We start from the raw sequence: 14,344 nt of genomic DNA on the forward strand, positions 1-14,344 counted from the left end.
CTTGTTTATATTGTTTATTTTATTGTTTTCAGATGTTTCTTTAGAAAAGAAGATTAATACATCCTAATCCAAACCTCTCAGGGAATTGTGATTGGCAGGGTTTGAAACCAGGACCATAAAGACAACAGTCCAGAGCCCATACCAAGTGACCAGGCAGCCATCCAGAAATGAAAATGAGATCTAGGAAACAAACATACCTGGTCAGGATCTGACAGATTTTCTATGTGTTCTTGGTCTTGATCATACCTGAAATACACACCACTAAAAGCAATGCACAAATAACTACAATTATCCATCTCATTTGTTGGTTTCTATACTCTATTTGTAGTTATGACTTAAAGGGTTTAGTAAATGACAGTACACTAAAATATTCTCTAGCGTTAGGTTTGTTCTTACCCTGTACTCTGTGGAGCCATGTCCCAATCTTCCATGGACTTTGGTACAGTGTAAGCTTGAACATCCTCTAAAAACAGCTGTAGTTTGTAATTTTGGGGTGTGTCACTACAATGAAGTGCAAAGAAGTAGTATAACAATTATAAATTTACAATATGTATTTATACAATCTTTAAATACTAATAATATGTAATTATGTATACAAATGCTCAGAACTCAGAAACTGGGAAGAGGACAAGTTGTTTAAATTCATTTTTTCTAAATTCTTTACAATAATTGTGTATAGATACATGAATGAAACAATAGCATAGCTAAGGGAAAATTAAACATGGCTTAGCTAAGAGATAATGAAACATTTGTACAAATTTGTCCTAGCATATAGAACAAGGAATGAGCCTTTAAATAGTCCAATTTTAAGCAATGTCTTTAAATACTGTATGATTAATTTCCCTTATAAAATATCAAAGAAAATAATTAATTCTTTCTCTCCATAATTATTTTCCACGTTCAGGCAGAATTATTCATTTTCCTCATATGTATTTCACTACCCAGTTATGATTAAACATATATAACTTTTTTTTTTGTTATCAGAAAATTTTATATTTATAATAATATAAGAAAAACTGAAATTGAGAAAACCTTGATTTGACAGTATGACAAATCTACTGTTTAGGTGTTGCCATTTTTATTACTTAGACTTGAATGAATTCAAAGTATATGACAAAACTAATGTCTATCTAGATTACAAAAACTGAGTAAATTGGTATAAAACGTTTTAAAAAAGGTTGGTCCTATAAATTACCTTAAGAAGAGAGAATGGTCTGTTTCCTGAGGACTAGACATATAAGAGGAGAAAAATGGAGGCTGGAGGCTTGTTACTGAAGATGGCAGCCTACAGTAGTATGAGCTGGACACACTAGAACATTGATCTTCACAAAAAGTGTCTGCAGTTTTCTCCTCCAACTGAAATGTTACTGTTTTGGATGGCTCACTATCATTTCTCATTTGCTTAGTTCTAACTCTCAAAGTCTCTGGTGCATTGATGGGGACTATTTTCTTCTTTCTGTACACAGTTGGAATGTTTTCTTCTTTCCCTTGTTCAATAGCTGCACAAAAGCTAGGCCGCCGCAGCTCATCAGAGATGGAGTCCATCAAGCTAGTTTCAGTCAGGCTAGTTTCCATCAAGTTTGATTCATCTGACCTAGTTGAATACTCAGCGTTAAATCCTTCCACCGCTTTTCTGAAGCTGGGCCTTCGGACTAGATGATTTGTTTCATTGCTATTGGCTTTAGTATTGTCATGATTAGAACTGATGGATGAAAAATCCTCCTGAGTTAACTGCCCTGTCTTATATCCGCTGTGCAAAATCTCAAAACTATCCATTTGATGGTCTGAGCTCATGGATTGCAAAGACCTCACTGCTGTACGTTTACCAGATCTCTTAATGAAGTCTTGTCTTCTATTGCTACCATATAAGCTCCTCTGTCGCTTATGTGTGCTGGGTTGCTGGGAGGTAGCCATGGCAGTTATAGGTGCTGCATTCTGAGCCAAGAAATTAGCGTCTATGCCTGTATCACCTTTGTAACCCAAATTATTTTGACTGTAGTTGTAATTATGAATGAGTTGACCATCCAAAGGTGATATAGATGGACAAGAGGATGTGTACCTGGTATATAAAACCATTAAAACCAGTAACAGAAGATGAAAATAATAAGAATTTAAATAACAGCTAATTGAAATGCAATTCATTAAAACAAAAAAAAAAAGGAAGTCAACAGAGTAAATTGAAAACACTCTTTATAATTTATTTAAAATGAACTTTACCTATTTTGGGCAACCAATCTAGCAGCTCTACATTCGTAACAGTCAACATCTTCACAGGAGATAGGTGATGGCATCTTTACAGGATAGGTAGGCAGATTTCCATTTAAAACATCAATGGTCAGTGCATCTAAATATAAAAAGTACATAGAACTAATTTCATTTTTATATAAATGCTCTTTGTAAAATCAGTAAATAGTTTTACATTATCATAACATTAAATCATTCTAGCAATATCATTCCATACTTTTTTTCGAGTATGTTATCTTTTGAATAATTTAGTTCTAGACATGTCAGAACAAAGTCCACTAAAAAAGTTGGGTATGTCATAAGAAATTTTTTGTGTGTAAATGTTTGCTATTTATAGATGACCAATAAACATTTTCTTTTGCAAACAATGAAGACAGTATTCACACTTAAAGGGTATTATGCTAAACAGATAAATGATGCAAAATTTATCTTATAAAATACAAATGTTACTTTAAAGAAGTTTCTATATAAAATCATTGTGACTATTCTATCACAATAACTTACTATCAGTTGCATACATTAACTATTTAACATATACCTTGAAGATCACTGTGACAATTTTAAAGAAAGAAAAAAATTTTAATATTGGACTAAATCAATGAACTAAGTAAAAATTGTAAATTGATAAATATTTTTTTTTTAAAGTAAGAAACAATATTGCTCCAAAAAGTGGTCCACCTTTCAGTCAAACTGATGAGACGGTGGATGATCCCAGATCATTAACTTTAATTAACTTACTAAAACAGTAGCTACAGCCTTTAGTTCATTGATATTGCTTAAGAAAATGGTTCAAAGAAAAGTTTAAAGATTCTATTAACATTCCATTCTTGCAGCCACAGAGAAAGTTGCCTACCTACTAATGTTGATCCTGGAGATAGTCTCTGGCCACTTGCATACCAGTTCATAGAGTGCTGCAAATGACTGCAGTTAAACAGCCCAGAGCTGGTGGAACTTTGTTTTTGCTAAATACAAGTTTCAAATCAGAGAGTCATTCTGAGTGAGCATTAAAATCAATCTTTCTTTTTATTAAGTGGCCCAAATAAATTTTATTTAATAGTATGACTGTACATTAAGATACAAATTTGTGTTCTCTATTTATTATAACATTTTTGGCTCTTCAAGAATCTTAATATTTAAGGATGAGAGTTGACCTTTACTTGAACTATGATTCAACATTGAATACTTAATGCAAATTGGAATCATTGAAACCTATATGTTTAAACTATATTCTTTAAGGTTTTCAAAGAGGCAAATAGTTTTGAAATGAAAGTCATGCCCATATTTACAAGTTATTTTTTATTTGCTCTATGATGTTCAATCAAAATTCATTCTAGGCCAGGAGAGTTTAAAAGTCTCACCAAAGTTCCTAAAGTAGCTTCCCTGTGGTGAAGCTTAGATCTCAACACTTCTATGTCTCTTTTAATCTTCTCTTTAATTTGTTCAGAGTCAATGGCACTGAAAGCATCTTCCTGGAAAACAAGATGGATGCAAAAAGTTGGGTTTTAAAATGAGTTGGTATGAATGTGTAAGGTAATTTCTCCTTCGGTGCAGTCTGTGTACATTATAAGGGTTTCCCATTTACTCTACTTTTAACTTTTAGATTTCAAACAAATATGAATACAAACAAATAAGTCTTGTTTTCAAGAAAAAAGCTCTTTAAAAGATGTTGCTATCATTACACTAAATATATGCTGCTACAAGCATAACTGATGCTATTACTTTCTAACCTTTAAATAACATGACTATTGTACTGGACAGAAACTAGGCAAACCCTCTAATTTTAACATTTCTTGATATCAGAAATCTTTTTTTTTTCTGCCAAGTTGTGTAATACTTGCCTTCTCCATACAGCTGTTTCTAATACTTAATTAAAAAACTAAAATAAATAATTGAAAAAAAACAATCCAATTTAAACACCATAAAACTAATTAAGGAATCCCTTCAGACTTACCTGCTGTTCTTGGCACTCAGTTTCCACATCTTTCTGCACCAGTCTCCAAATGTCTCTCAGGTCAAGTTGTCTTGCTAGAGTGCTGCTGCACAGATTTTCCTGAACATGACACACAAATGTATTTCATTGTTGTTTTTCTCAAACAATTTCTTGCATGCCTCAATCAGATTATGCCCACTTGAAACGTTCTAATAGTGTAAGAACTTGTCTTGTTAAATTTGATCTTTGATTCCACATAAACAAATTGATAATGTCACTTTTGAATATGACAACTAGATATTTACAGTCTCCTATGTTCATTAAACTTTTAATTGAATGCAAGTTATTATCCTTCTTTCATTGTAGACCTTTACTGTACAACCTCCAAACATGGGATTAACCAAAATTCCAAGATGTGAGAATGGTTGGAAGGGCAAATAAGCAGTGTGTGTGTTTTTCTTTTATTTATATAGATTTTTCAACTAAATTAATTTTTTAAAAATTCAATTCAATTGTGTAAAAACAGTGAGTACAATTGGAGAAGGAGCCAGGTTATTGTTTCAATAAATACCTTGTAACTACTTTTCTGTTTGTCCCTCTCTCCTTAAATTGATTTAGCCACCCCCACTACATGAGAAAGGAGAGTACCTACTTCTAAGTCAGCACACTTTTGCCTTTCTCTCTCCAAATATGCATTGGTATTTTGTGCTTCCTGATGCAGTTCAGTCAGTTTCACTGTGAGGGAGAAGGAAGAGAAAGAATTCATTGACAGAAAAGACATAGACATACACGGGATACTGTTTCACAAACACCTATTCTGAATTTGTTTAACCTGACAAAGTCCTGGATATTGTCTTTTTTTTTTCAACAGAAAGTCTCCAATGCCACTAAATTTTGATGTATAAAAAAAAAACAATGGTGCTATCAATATGATTCTAAAATGGTTAAATTAGGCTATGTCTATGTTCATTTCGGTGATGTAATTGTTCAGTTAGGTGGTGTAATTGTTGTTGAATTAGGTGGTACGTTAGATGTTGAATCAGGTGGTGTAATTGTTGTTGAATTAGGTGGTACGTTAGATGTTGAATCAGGTGGTGTAATTGTTGTTGAATTAGGTGGTACGTTAGATGTTGAATCAGGTGGTGTAATTGTTGTTGAATTAGGTGGTACGTTAGATGTTGAATCAGGTGGTGTAATTGTTGTTGAATTAGGTGGTACGTTAGATGTTGAATCAGGTGGTGTAATTGTTGTTGAATTAGGTGGTACGTTAGATGTTGAATCAGGTGGTGTAATTGTTGTTGAATTAGGTGGTACGTTAGATGTTGAATCAGGTGGTGTAATTGTTGTTGAATTAAGTTATGTTATTGTTGAATTAGGTAATGTAATTGTTGAATTAGGTAATGTTATTGTTGAATTAGGTGATGTAATTGTTGTTGAATTAAGTTATGTAATTGTTGAATTAGGTGATGTAATTGTTGTTGAATCAGGTGGTGTTATTGTTGTTGAATTAGGTGGTGCAATTGTTGTTGAATTAAGTTATGTATTTCTTGAATTAGGTAATGTAATTGTTGAATTAGGTGATGTTATTGTTGCTGAATTAGGATATTTCATTGTTGTTGAATTAGGTGGTGTAATTGTTGCTGAATTAGGAGATTTCATTGTTGTTGAATTAGGTGATGTAACTGTTGAATTAGGTGGTGTAACTGTTGAATTAGGTGATGTAACTGTTGAATTAGGTGGTGTAACTGTTGAATTAGGTGGTGTAACTGTTGAATTAGGTGGTGTAACTGTTGAATTAGGTGATGTAACTGTTGAATTAGGTGATGTAACTGTTGAATTAGGTGGTGTAACTGTTGAATTAGGTGGTGTAACTGTTGAATTAGGTGGTGTAACTGTTGAATTAGGTGGTGTAACTGTTGAATTAGGTGGTGTTATTGTAACTAAAATTAATAGAGACTTGAGCAGCATCCACTTTATGGTACAAACAATTGAAAGCAATGATTTTGTTCAAAGTTCATCTATAAAAAAAAAAACACAGTGCATTCAGGAGCAAATAAAAAAAAGAGTATAGAAGAGAGTGTTGGTGCAACTACTTTTAACTTAACAGAAAATACTTGAAAATAATATTTCCAAAATATAATTGATGTAGCATAGTACAGAGAATTAGGATGCATATCAACAAAATAGAAAAAGGGCATCAATAGGAATCCTGACAGAGAACAGGAGTTCTAGGTTGGTTTTGAATTGACTGAACTCATAAATGTTTACTTGTGGATAAAACTGATGGCTTTATTTGGAAGTCACATAACACCCTGAGTAAATCAATAATTATTGGAAATGTGTTGACTCTGTATTGCATTAGTCCTAAAGACCTTTACATCTTCAAGATTCAACATTAACTATAAAATACTTACATTCAGATTTGTGGAGTTTCTCAGCCAGTTCAATGTTAGATCTAAATAATGAAAAGTTTTTGTTTTGTAAGTGTAACATTAATGGAGACACGAAAATCTGGTACAACTATACAAACATTAATATCTAGTGCAATATTTGTGTCTTATTTATTTCAAAACAGAACTACCATTCATTTTTAATATCAATGCAGTTAATGAAAGAATCAATTTTAGATTATACGCAGGCATTAGATATATATATATATAAAATCAGTGCATCACTACATAAAAGCACTTTACATTTCTACAGCAAGTGAATAATGTAACAAGATATTACCGAATCATCTCTGCACAGCCATGAATGAGTGAAAAGATGCCTAACTATGGCCTAGTCCTAAGTAAAATCTTGAAAGAGAAATACAAGTCTTGCTACAGATAGGCTTGTGCATTCCTTAGCTCTATTTATTTCTTTGATCGTGTACAGATGTGATCTTGTCCAGAACAATCAAGCGCACACAATCCAGCTTAAAACACTTTGAAATGGCCTATATGGTAGATCCAACACGTCACTTTGGGTGACAACACACAGGACTAGGTGAGATTGAAACATGGGAATTGGAAAAGAAAAAAACAAAACGAAAAGGCGAAAAAGGATGACAAAGAAATCACACCCGATTATTGAGTGGGTCTTATTTTCAATCAATAGCGGCTAGACGGCACGAGTGACCCAGTAGGGGATGGGAATGTGGAGGATGAGGTCAATACAGTGACTGGCAGGAAAGGCGAGCCACAAGTGCCATCAACATTTTTGTTTTGGGAAGTAAGGATTGAATGGGCTGATGTTATTTCCTTGTCTCCACAGTTCAAAGCCAGCTAAAAAAAAACAAAACCCTGAGATATGTCCAGCTCGACTTAGCAGGACATCAATATCAAACACACTTTATCATTAGAATGAAAATGGCGACAGAGTAGAAAGAAAAAGCAGCGGGAGAGGTTAAGAACATTGATGTCCACAATCCACAGGTGTAAGTGGGGGATAGGTGTACATAAAACAGGAAGGAGGACACAGACTAGCTCTGGCCATAGGAACACAAATATTAAAAAAAAAAAACTGAAGCCAATCATTTCGAATGATTGGATAGGACTGAGTGTCTGTGTGGAGGACACTTCAATGTTTTATCATGTACATAGCAGTCTTGCAAGAAATGAACTTCGAGTCGTGCTCATCTAGACTAACAATGGTCAGTGCAGCTCCAAGTCTCACGCTTCATTCAGTCTAAAGTGCCATCTTGTCCTCCCTTCCCCGCCACTAGTCTAGCGCGCACACACACATTCACACCCGACTCTCCATTGAGTACAACCGACCGCTGTAATTATCCACTTCTACTTCCTGCCTATGGCGTATCAAGGATATTTTATACATGGACCAAAACTTTTTTTTTAGTTTTACCGGCAGTCAATACACATGGCCAATAGATCGATAGAGTAGGCCATCTTACTAAGGTGCCTTCATAAAAATCCGCCGAACATATGCTTCGTTTTATATTCGCTTCGGAACTTTAGAAATAGAGATTATTATGCCTTAGTGACCAAGTCCATACTTCCTGCAGAATATTCCACTGGAATATCGACATGACAGTACGAAGCTCAAACCACAAGACCAGGCAGCTATTTTAAGTGTTTTACCTAAGCGTGACAGGTTATCTTTATAACTCAATGCACCGCCCCCGTCCATCCTTTTTTTTTTTTGTCTAAGAATATGAATGAAGGAAGGCGGTTGTCAATAATTCAACTATTGGTGACGTGTCCATGCTACGTGCAGGCCTTCATGGACTCCCAGAATGTAGTCATCAAATAAAAATAAACGGATACTTGACTGCGAGTACAAAACTCAATGTCTACATTTCTAACATCACCAAACCAGTTGCAATTAATTTCGTGTGCGATTGGAGGGGGGGGGGGGGGGATTTGAAACAGGTCTCAGTGCTGCTTGTAAGAGAACTGTGCGTGAGGTGAAGTCGATAACATCAGCATTTAAGCGTCTCAATCTTTTTGTATAGCCGCTTGGCCAGAAGGATAAAACACAGTAAGGTTTAAGGGCTTGTATTTGAAATGAAAAACACCAAGACAGCGTAGAACAGTGTTGACCTTCCGACTAATCCAACCTACCTTGTGTCATTATCCATAGCAAAGAATTGATACTACAAAGCGAATGTCAACAACAACCACATCAAACCATCACGTGTAAGAACTAGGACACATGTCATTGAGCATCAACCACTTACAACGACGAGAACAAATAAAGTGAAACATTTGGGTGCCCCGCTCGGCGTCATCAAAAATTCAGTTGCGTCAATGTGGCCTTTTATCGCATTATATCAGTCTGTGAATGACAGCGGTAATGTTGTTTGTCTGTAGCGACACATCACACTTTTTTTTACACTGATGGGATCAGCGGAACAAGTGCACTGTCTTTTTACTTCAACTGGTACAGGCAGTGAATATATCCGAGGTGGGTCCTATGTCATTGTACACCCAGCAGGTCACCGAAACAAAACATGAATACGATACAGCGTGACAGTGTCATTACTTAAAAACACATCTTCATCTGATAAACAGACTTGACACTGACCATCATTCGGTCAAAGTACTGTGTGTGATAACTGCCGTATTGAGCTCGTACCCTGATAACAATCACGCCAGCACACAACATTCTCCGACACAAGAGACTGCTTCAGAAATGTGGGAAAGTAACAATCACGTCAACACACAACATTCTCCGACACAAGAGACTGCTTCAGAAATGTGAGAAAGTAACAATCACGCCAGCACACAACATTCTCCGACACAAGAGACTGCTTCAGAAATGTGGGAAAGTAACAATCACGTCAACACACAACATTCTCCGACACAAGAGACTGCTTCAGAAATGTGAGAAAGTAACAATCACGCCAGCACACAACATTCTCCGACACAAGAGACTGCTTCAGAAATGTGAGAAAGTAACAATCACGCCAGCACACAACATTCTCCGACACAAGAGACTGCTTCAGAAATGTGAGAAAGTAACAATCACGCCAGCACACAACATTCTCCGACACAAGAGACTGCTTCAGAAATGTGAGAAAGTAACAATCACGCCAGCACACAACATTCTCCGACGCAAGAGACTGCTTCAGAAATGTGAGAAAGTAACAATCACGCCAGCACACAACATTCTCCGACACAAGAGACTGCTTTAGAAATGTGGGAAAGTAACAATCACGCCAGCACACAACATTCTCCGACACAAGAGACTGCTTCAGAAATGTGGGAAAGTAACAATCACGCCAGCACACAACATTCTCCGACACAAGAGACTGCTTCAGAAATGTGGGAAAGTAACAATCACGCCAGCACACAACATTCTCCGACACAAGAGACTGCTTCAGAAATGTGGGAAAGTAACAATCACGTCAACACACAACATTCTCCGACACAAGAGACTGCTTCAGAAATGTGAGAAAGTAACAATCACGCCAGCACACAACATTCTCCGACACAAGAGACTGCTTCAGAAATGTGAGAAAGTAACAATCACGCCAGCACACAACATTCTCCGACACAAGAGACTGCTTCAGAAATGTGAGAAAGTAACAATCAGCGATGATACATACTAATCAAAATTTAAAAAAAAAATGTGTACAGCTCTCCCTACAGTTTTACAATCCTAATATTGCTGGATTTCGATTTGGACGTTCCTTCAGAGCGGCAGGGGGGATGGGAGTAGGCAGGACTCGAACTAGGGACAATCGTGCTGACAATCCGAGCGCATGCCACACGACGAGGCAGTCACGTTATATTTAATTCTTGAGCGTCCTCCCCACTTTAAGTGTGAACAGCTGCTTCTATAAGGTACTCCACTTCAAAGATATGTTTCGGCCCTCCACACCACATCAATACCTAAGTTGTACCAGTTTCCCCTCGTCTCTACCGATAGCCCTGTTACTATTCTCTCCCACCCTCACCTACCTCTACCTCTCCCCCCCCCCCGGTTCTTTTCATCTTAAATGTAGGAAATTACAAAACATGTGTCCCCAGATGAAGGCCAAGTTGTTACATTATTTCTTGTCCTCTCTTACCGGAGTAGGCAAGTAAGGGATTGAACTATATAATATAAACACCTCGGTTATCAACCGCAAGGCTAATTGAAATTTTAAAAAAATTCTGAAAAAAAAAAAAAAAAAAAAATTCTGAAAAAAAAAAAACAGCTACTTTTCTTATTAGCTTCCCAGCCCTGACATCAATAAACTTATCAGCATGCCGTGAGTCGGTGCCAACACTCCTTGCTACCAGGAGTAATGTCTTCTTGGGTTTGATTCCTTAAATGAGTTCATTATTAATACAGGTCTGTCTGGCAACCAAAGTGAGTCTCTCAACTGCTCTACTCTAATGTAACAGAAAAGAAGATATGTGGATAGAGAGAGGGGGGGGGGTGGAGAGAGTGAAAGAGGGGAGAGAGAGACAGCTGAGGTAAAGATGCGTCATATTCCAACAATCCCCCCCTCCCCGCTGTATTTCTGCAAGACAGTAGTGTGAAGAGGAGGGGAGAGTGTGACAAGACTGGACTGAAGGGTATCCAGTGAAAGTCTTGAGATCTAGTTTCTGGCAGCTTGTTGTGTGGGGAGCTTGCACATTAAAATGAAGTGAAGAGATATCCAAACACTTTACCTACCCTGTTACGTCTAACGCACTCACACTTACGCCCTTACAAACTTTCCTTACAGCACTACTCCCTACAAAGGTCATCAGTCACATGACATCAACAGAAATGCAACATTTAAAACGAAAATATCAGTGAAACAATTCTTGAAGTGGTGAGTCAGGTAGAGTCAGAGACGAAGTGTGGGTTGACTAGAGGCATCCAAGTCTCTCCCAGTCTATAACCCGAGATCCCAATCCCCAACCAACCATGACCAGAGTCTTGACATGAAGGCTGAGCAAAGTCTACAAACGTGTCAATAATTGAGAATTAGTGAGCGGGTTTATATGATGAAATGAACATGGTGTCACAGCCATTTTTGGAAGCTTTCCAATCTACTTGTAAAAGTACCCCCCCCCCGCCCTCCCGCGAACGATAAACACTGACACTTATAGCTTTCATTCCATGTTAGCAATGTATCTCATTTTAATATGACTTTCTTCCATATCCAAAGACATATATTGTATGGACATAGGAACAGATTAGTATGTTATGTCATTACAAATTTATTAGACATTTATATTACGTATGAGTTGCTTCTAACTAGACATTATAGTGCAATGTTTCTCAAACTATGGCGCTCGACCCTAGATGTCTTGCCAAGTTACACGATAAGTTGGTCTTTTTTTCGTTATCAAAGGACAAAAAAATTGTGTGTATTCTCAATGTGGATATAAACCGATATGTGAATTGCAAGTATGGATAGCGTCAAATAATTTATTACATTAACATTAAGTGACATCGTATCATCCTTAAGTAAAACATTTCAAACTGTTTTCGTGAGAAACACTTGCTCCAAGCCACGAGAAATGGTTGTTGTTTTATGTACCAGGTATTTTGTATTAGATAGAGTTTAGGAAATTCTGAAGTATGCGAGCAATAGTTTCGCAACACATAACATATCCTTCTTGCCAGCGCACACAGAAAACAATAATCCAATAGTTCTTATGTTTTTTTTCTTTGTTTGACCTTTTAGTATCGCACAGCACTAAGCCCATAGAAAGTGTAAAAAATTATAGACTTTATTTAGGTGGAAAACATTGTTTCTTCCAGGTCTAAGTGAATATAATGTCGGTCGTATGCACCAGGTTGTTTCTTAGCGTTATTCCAATCTGACAACAGAATACAATGTCTACAACTGGATAGAGGGAAGGATTCAATGAAGGCAACGGCGAGCAGGTGAAGTTGTCAAGTGAAGAAACAATGTGATGAAGGGAGTTCATCTTCGCCTACTTAGAGACTGAGATTCAATCTATCTCACATATTACATAATGCACAAGACATAAGCCCACCACCTAAATTGTAGTCTTGGATTAACTACTGTGACATTTGAATCATCTAAAACTCCAGGATACAAATCAGGATCTTGTTTCTTTTGTTTTTTTTAACCCTCTATCAATATTTTGTCAAACTTTTCCCAGTGATGTGTCCCCATCCCCACAAAAATGAATAAAACTTCCTTTCCGCCTTAGCCTTCTAATAATTACTAAATACACACTAGCTGAATACAGAACCAGATCTACCTTAGTCAACACTAAACTTAAAAAGGAAACAACAGTCATAATCAATCATCACACTTTAGATCAAAGCAACTTCAAAAATAACCTAACATACACATCCATAACACTAAAGAAGATTACCCATCACAAATGGAAGTTCTCATTCAGACACAGCAGAAATAAATACCTATCACTGTTAATATTAATAGCAGGAGATGTAGAGTCAAATCCAGGGCCTAGATCTAAAGATAGATGCAACATCTGCAAAAAAGTATGCACCATGAAACAGAAAGCCATTCAATGTGACACCTGCGATGAATGGTACCATGCATCATGTCTCCATATGAATATACCTGTGTTTTATGCCTTAGGCAACAAAGATGCATCATGGCACTGTGTACCGTGTGGGTTACCTCAGTTTACATCAGGACTGTTTGATTCCTTTGATGCAGACACTTCTAACCCATACAACATCCTAAACACCATCCCAAACCAAACTCACCAACCACTAGCCAGACCCACTCCTGTTAAACCTAAATCTACTAAAATTAATACAACAGCCTCACTAAACAAACCAACTAAAGAAGTAACACCAAAATACCTTAAAACCTTAGTAATAAATTTTCAAAGCATTAGGAACAAAACAGCAGACTTAGAAATTTTATTAGAATGTGAGAAACCAGACATTATTGCAGGCACAGAAACTTGGCTACATCCTGAAATTTATAATGCAGAAATTTTCAATAGTAATTATGAAATTTTTAGAAAAGATAGGGCTGATAATCATGGAGGAGTTCTTTTAGCAATAAAAAAAACACTCTTATAGCAGAAGAAATTACCTTACCTAACTCAAAAAATATAGAATCAACATTTTGTAAAATTAATACCACCTCAACATCCCTAATAATAGGCAGCATTTACAGACCACCAAATTCTAGTTTAGAATACATGCAGGAACTATGTAATCAGATTACTACACTTAAAGAGACTATTATGGGTGATTTCAACCTACCTGATATAAATTGGAAAACACTAACCATAGATAAACACCAAAACCTTAAGGACATAAATGAGCTTTTCATAGAAACTTTACACAACCTAAGTTTAGATCAAATCATTAAAAAGCCAACTAGATTAAACAACACATTAGATCTCTTCTTAACCAATAGAAATGGATTAGTAGTTGATTATGATATTGTTTTGACTTTGCCATGCGCACCGCCATCCAAGATAGTGCAGAAAGAAGGTGCGCAATATCTGTGACTAGACAAGTCGGATGTTGACATAAGAGACTAACGATTTCCGCCCAAGTCGAGACAGCCAAGATGGAGATGCTGTACTCAAGGCAGATGCCCCTTTGTGTTTGTCATGTCCTCTTGTAAATAAACGTCTTTGTCTCGTTGAGTTGCCTCACTTAAGTTATTACAATATTATCCCTGGTCTATCAGACCATGAGATCATAAAAATACACAGCCAATACAAAACCCAAAAGAAAAATCTTACTCTGGAATAAATGTAACCTAACACAACTACACCA

The 14,344-nt window shown here is 36.4% G+C and overlaps 1 protein-coding gene and 1 long non-coding RNA gene across 9 annotated transcripts in view; one reads left to right on the top strand and one right to left on the bottom strand.

The window, feature by feature from the left end:
• Window positions 1-14,344, bottom strand: part of LOC106059497 (uncharacterized) — a 106,563-nt gene that overhangs the window by 74,343 nt on the left and 17,876 nt on the right. For 5 of the 8 annotated variants that reach the window (XM_056032869.1, XM_056032873.1, XM_056032871.1 and 2 more), the window contains exons 16-24: window positions 6,589-6,629; window positions 4,827-4,909; window positions 4,196-4,294; window positions 3,603-3,713; window positions 3,098-3,206; window positions 2,218-2,344; window positions 1,196-2,059; window positions 397-501; window positions 198-261 (exon numbers count right to left, since the gene is read on the bottom strand). In XM_056032869.1, coding sequence (XP_055888844.1) covers window positions 198-261; window positions 397-501; window positions 1,196-2,059; window positions 2,218-2,344; window positions 3,098-3,206; window positions 3,603-3,713; window positions 4,196-4,294; window positions 4,827-4,909; window positions 6,589-6,629 — 1,603 coding nt within the window. The remainder of the gene's footprint in view (window positions 1-197; window positions 262-396; window positions 502-1,195; window positions 2,060-2,217; window positions 2,345-3,097; window positions 3,207-3,602; window positions 3,714-4,195; window positions 4,295-4,826; window positions 4,910-6,588; window positions 6,630-14,344) is intronic. The other 3 variants (XM_056032870.1, XM_056032876.1, XM_056032875.1) reach the window with 3 other exon arrangements.
• LOC129926800 (uncharacterized) lies at window positions 4,903-5,881 on the top strand. The gene is made up of 2 exons (XR_008778540.1): window positions 4,903-5,169; window positions 5,458-5,881. It is a non-coding gene; the product is annotated as an uncharacterized LOC129926800 (long non-coding RNA).

The sequence above is a fragment of the Biomphalaria glabrata genome, chromosome 6 (genome assembly GCF_947242115.1).
Source record: "Biomphalaria glabrata chromosome 6, xgBioGlab47.1, whole genome shotgun sequence".
Lineage (NCBI taxonomy): Eukaryota > Metazoa > Mollusca > Gastropoda > Planorbidae > Biomphalaria > Biomphalaria glabrata.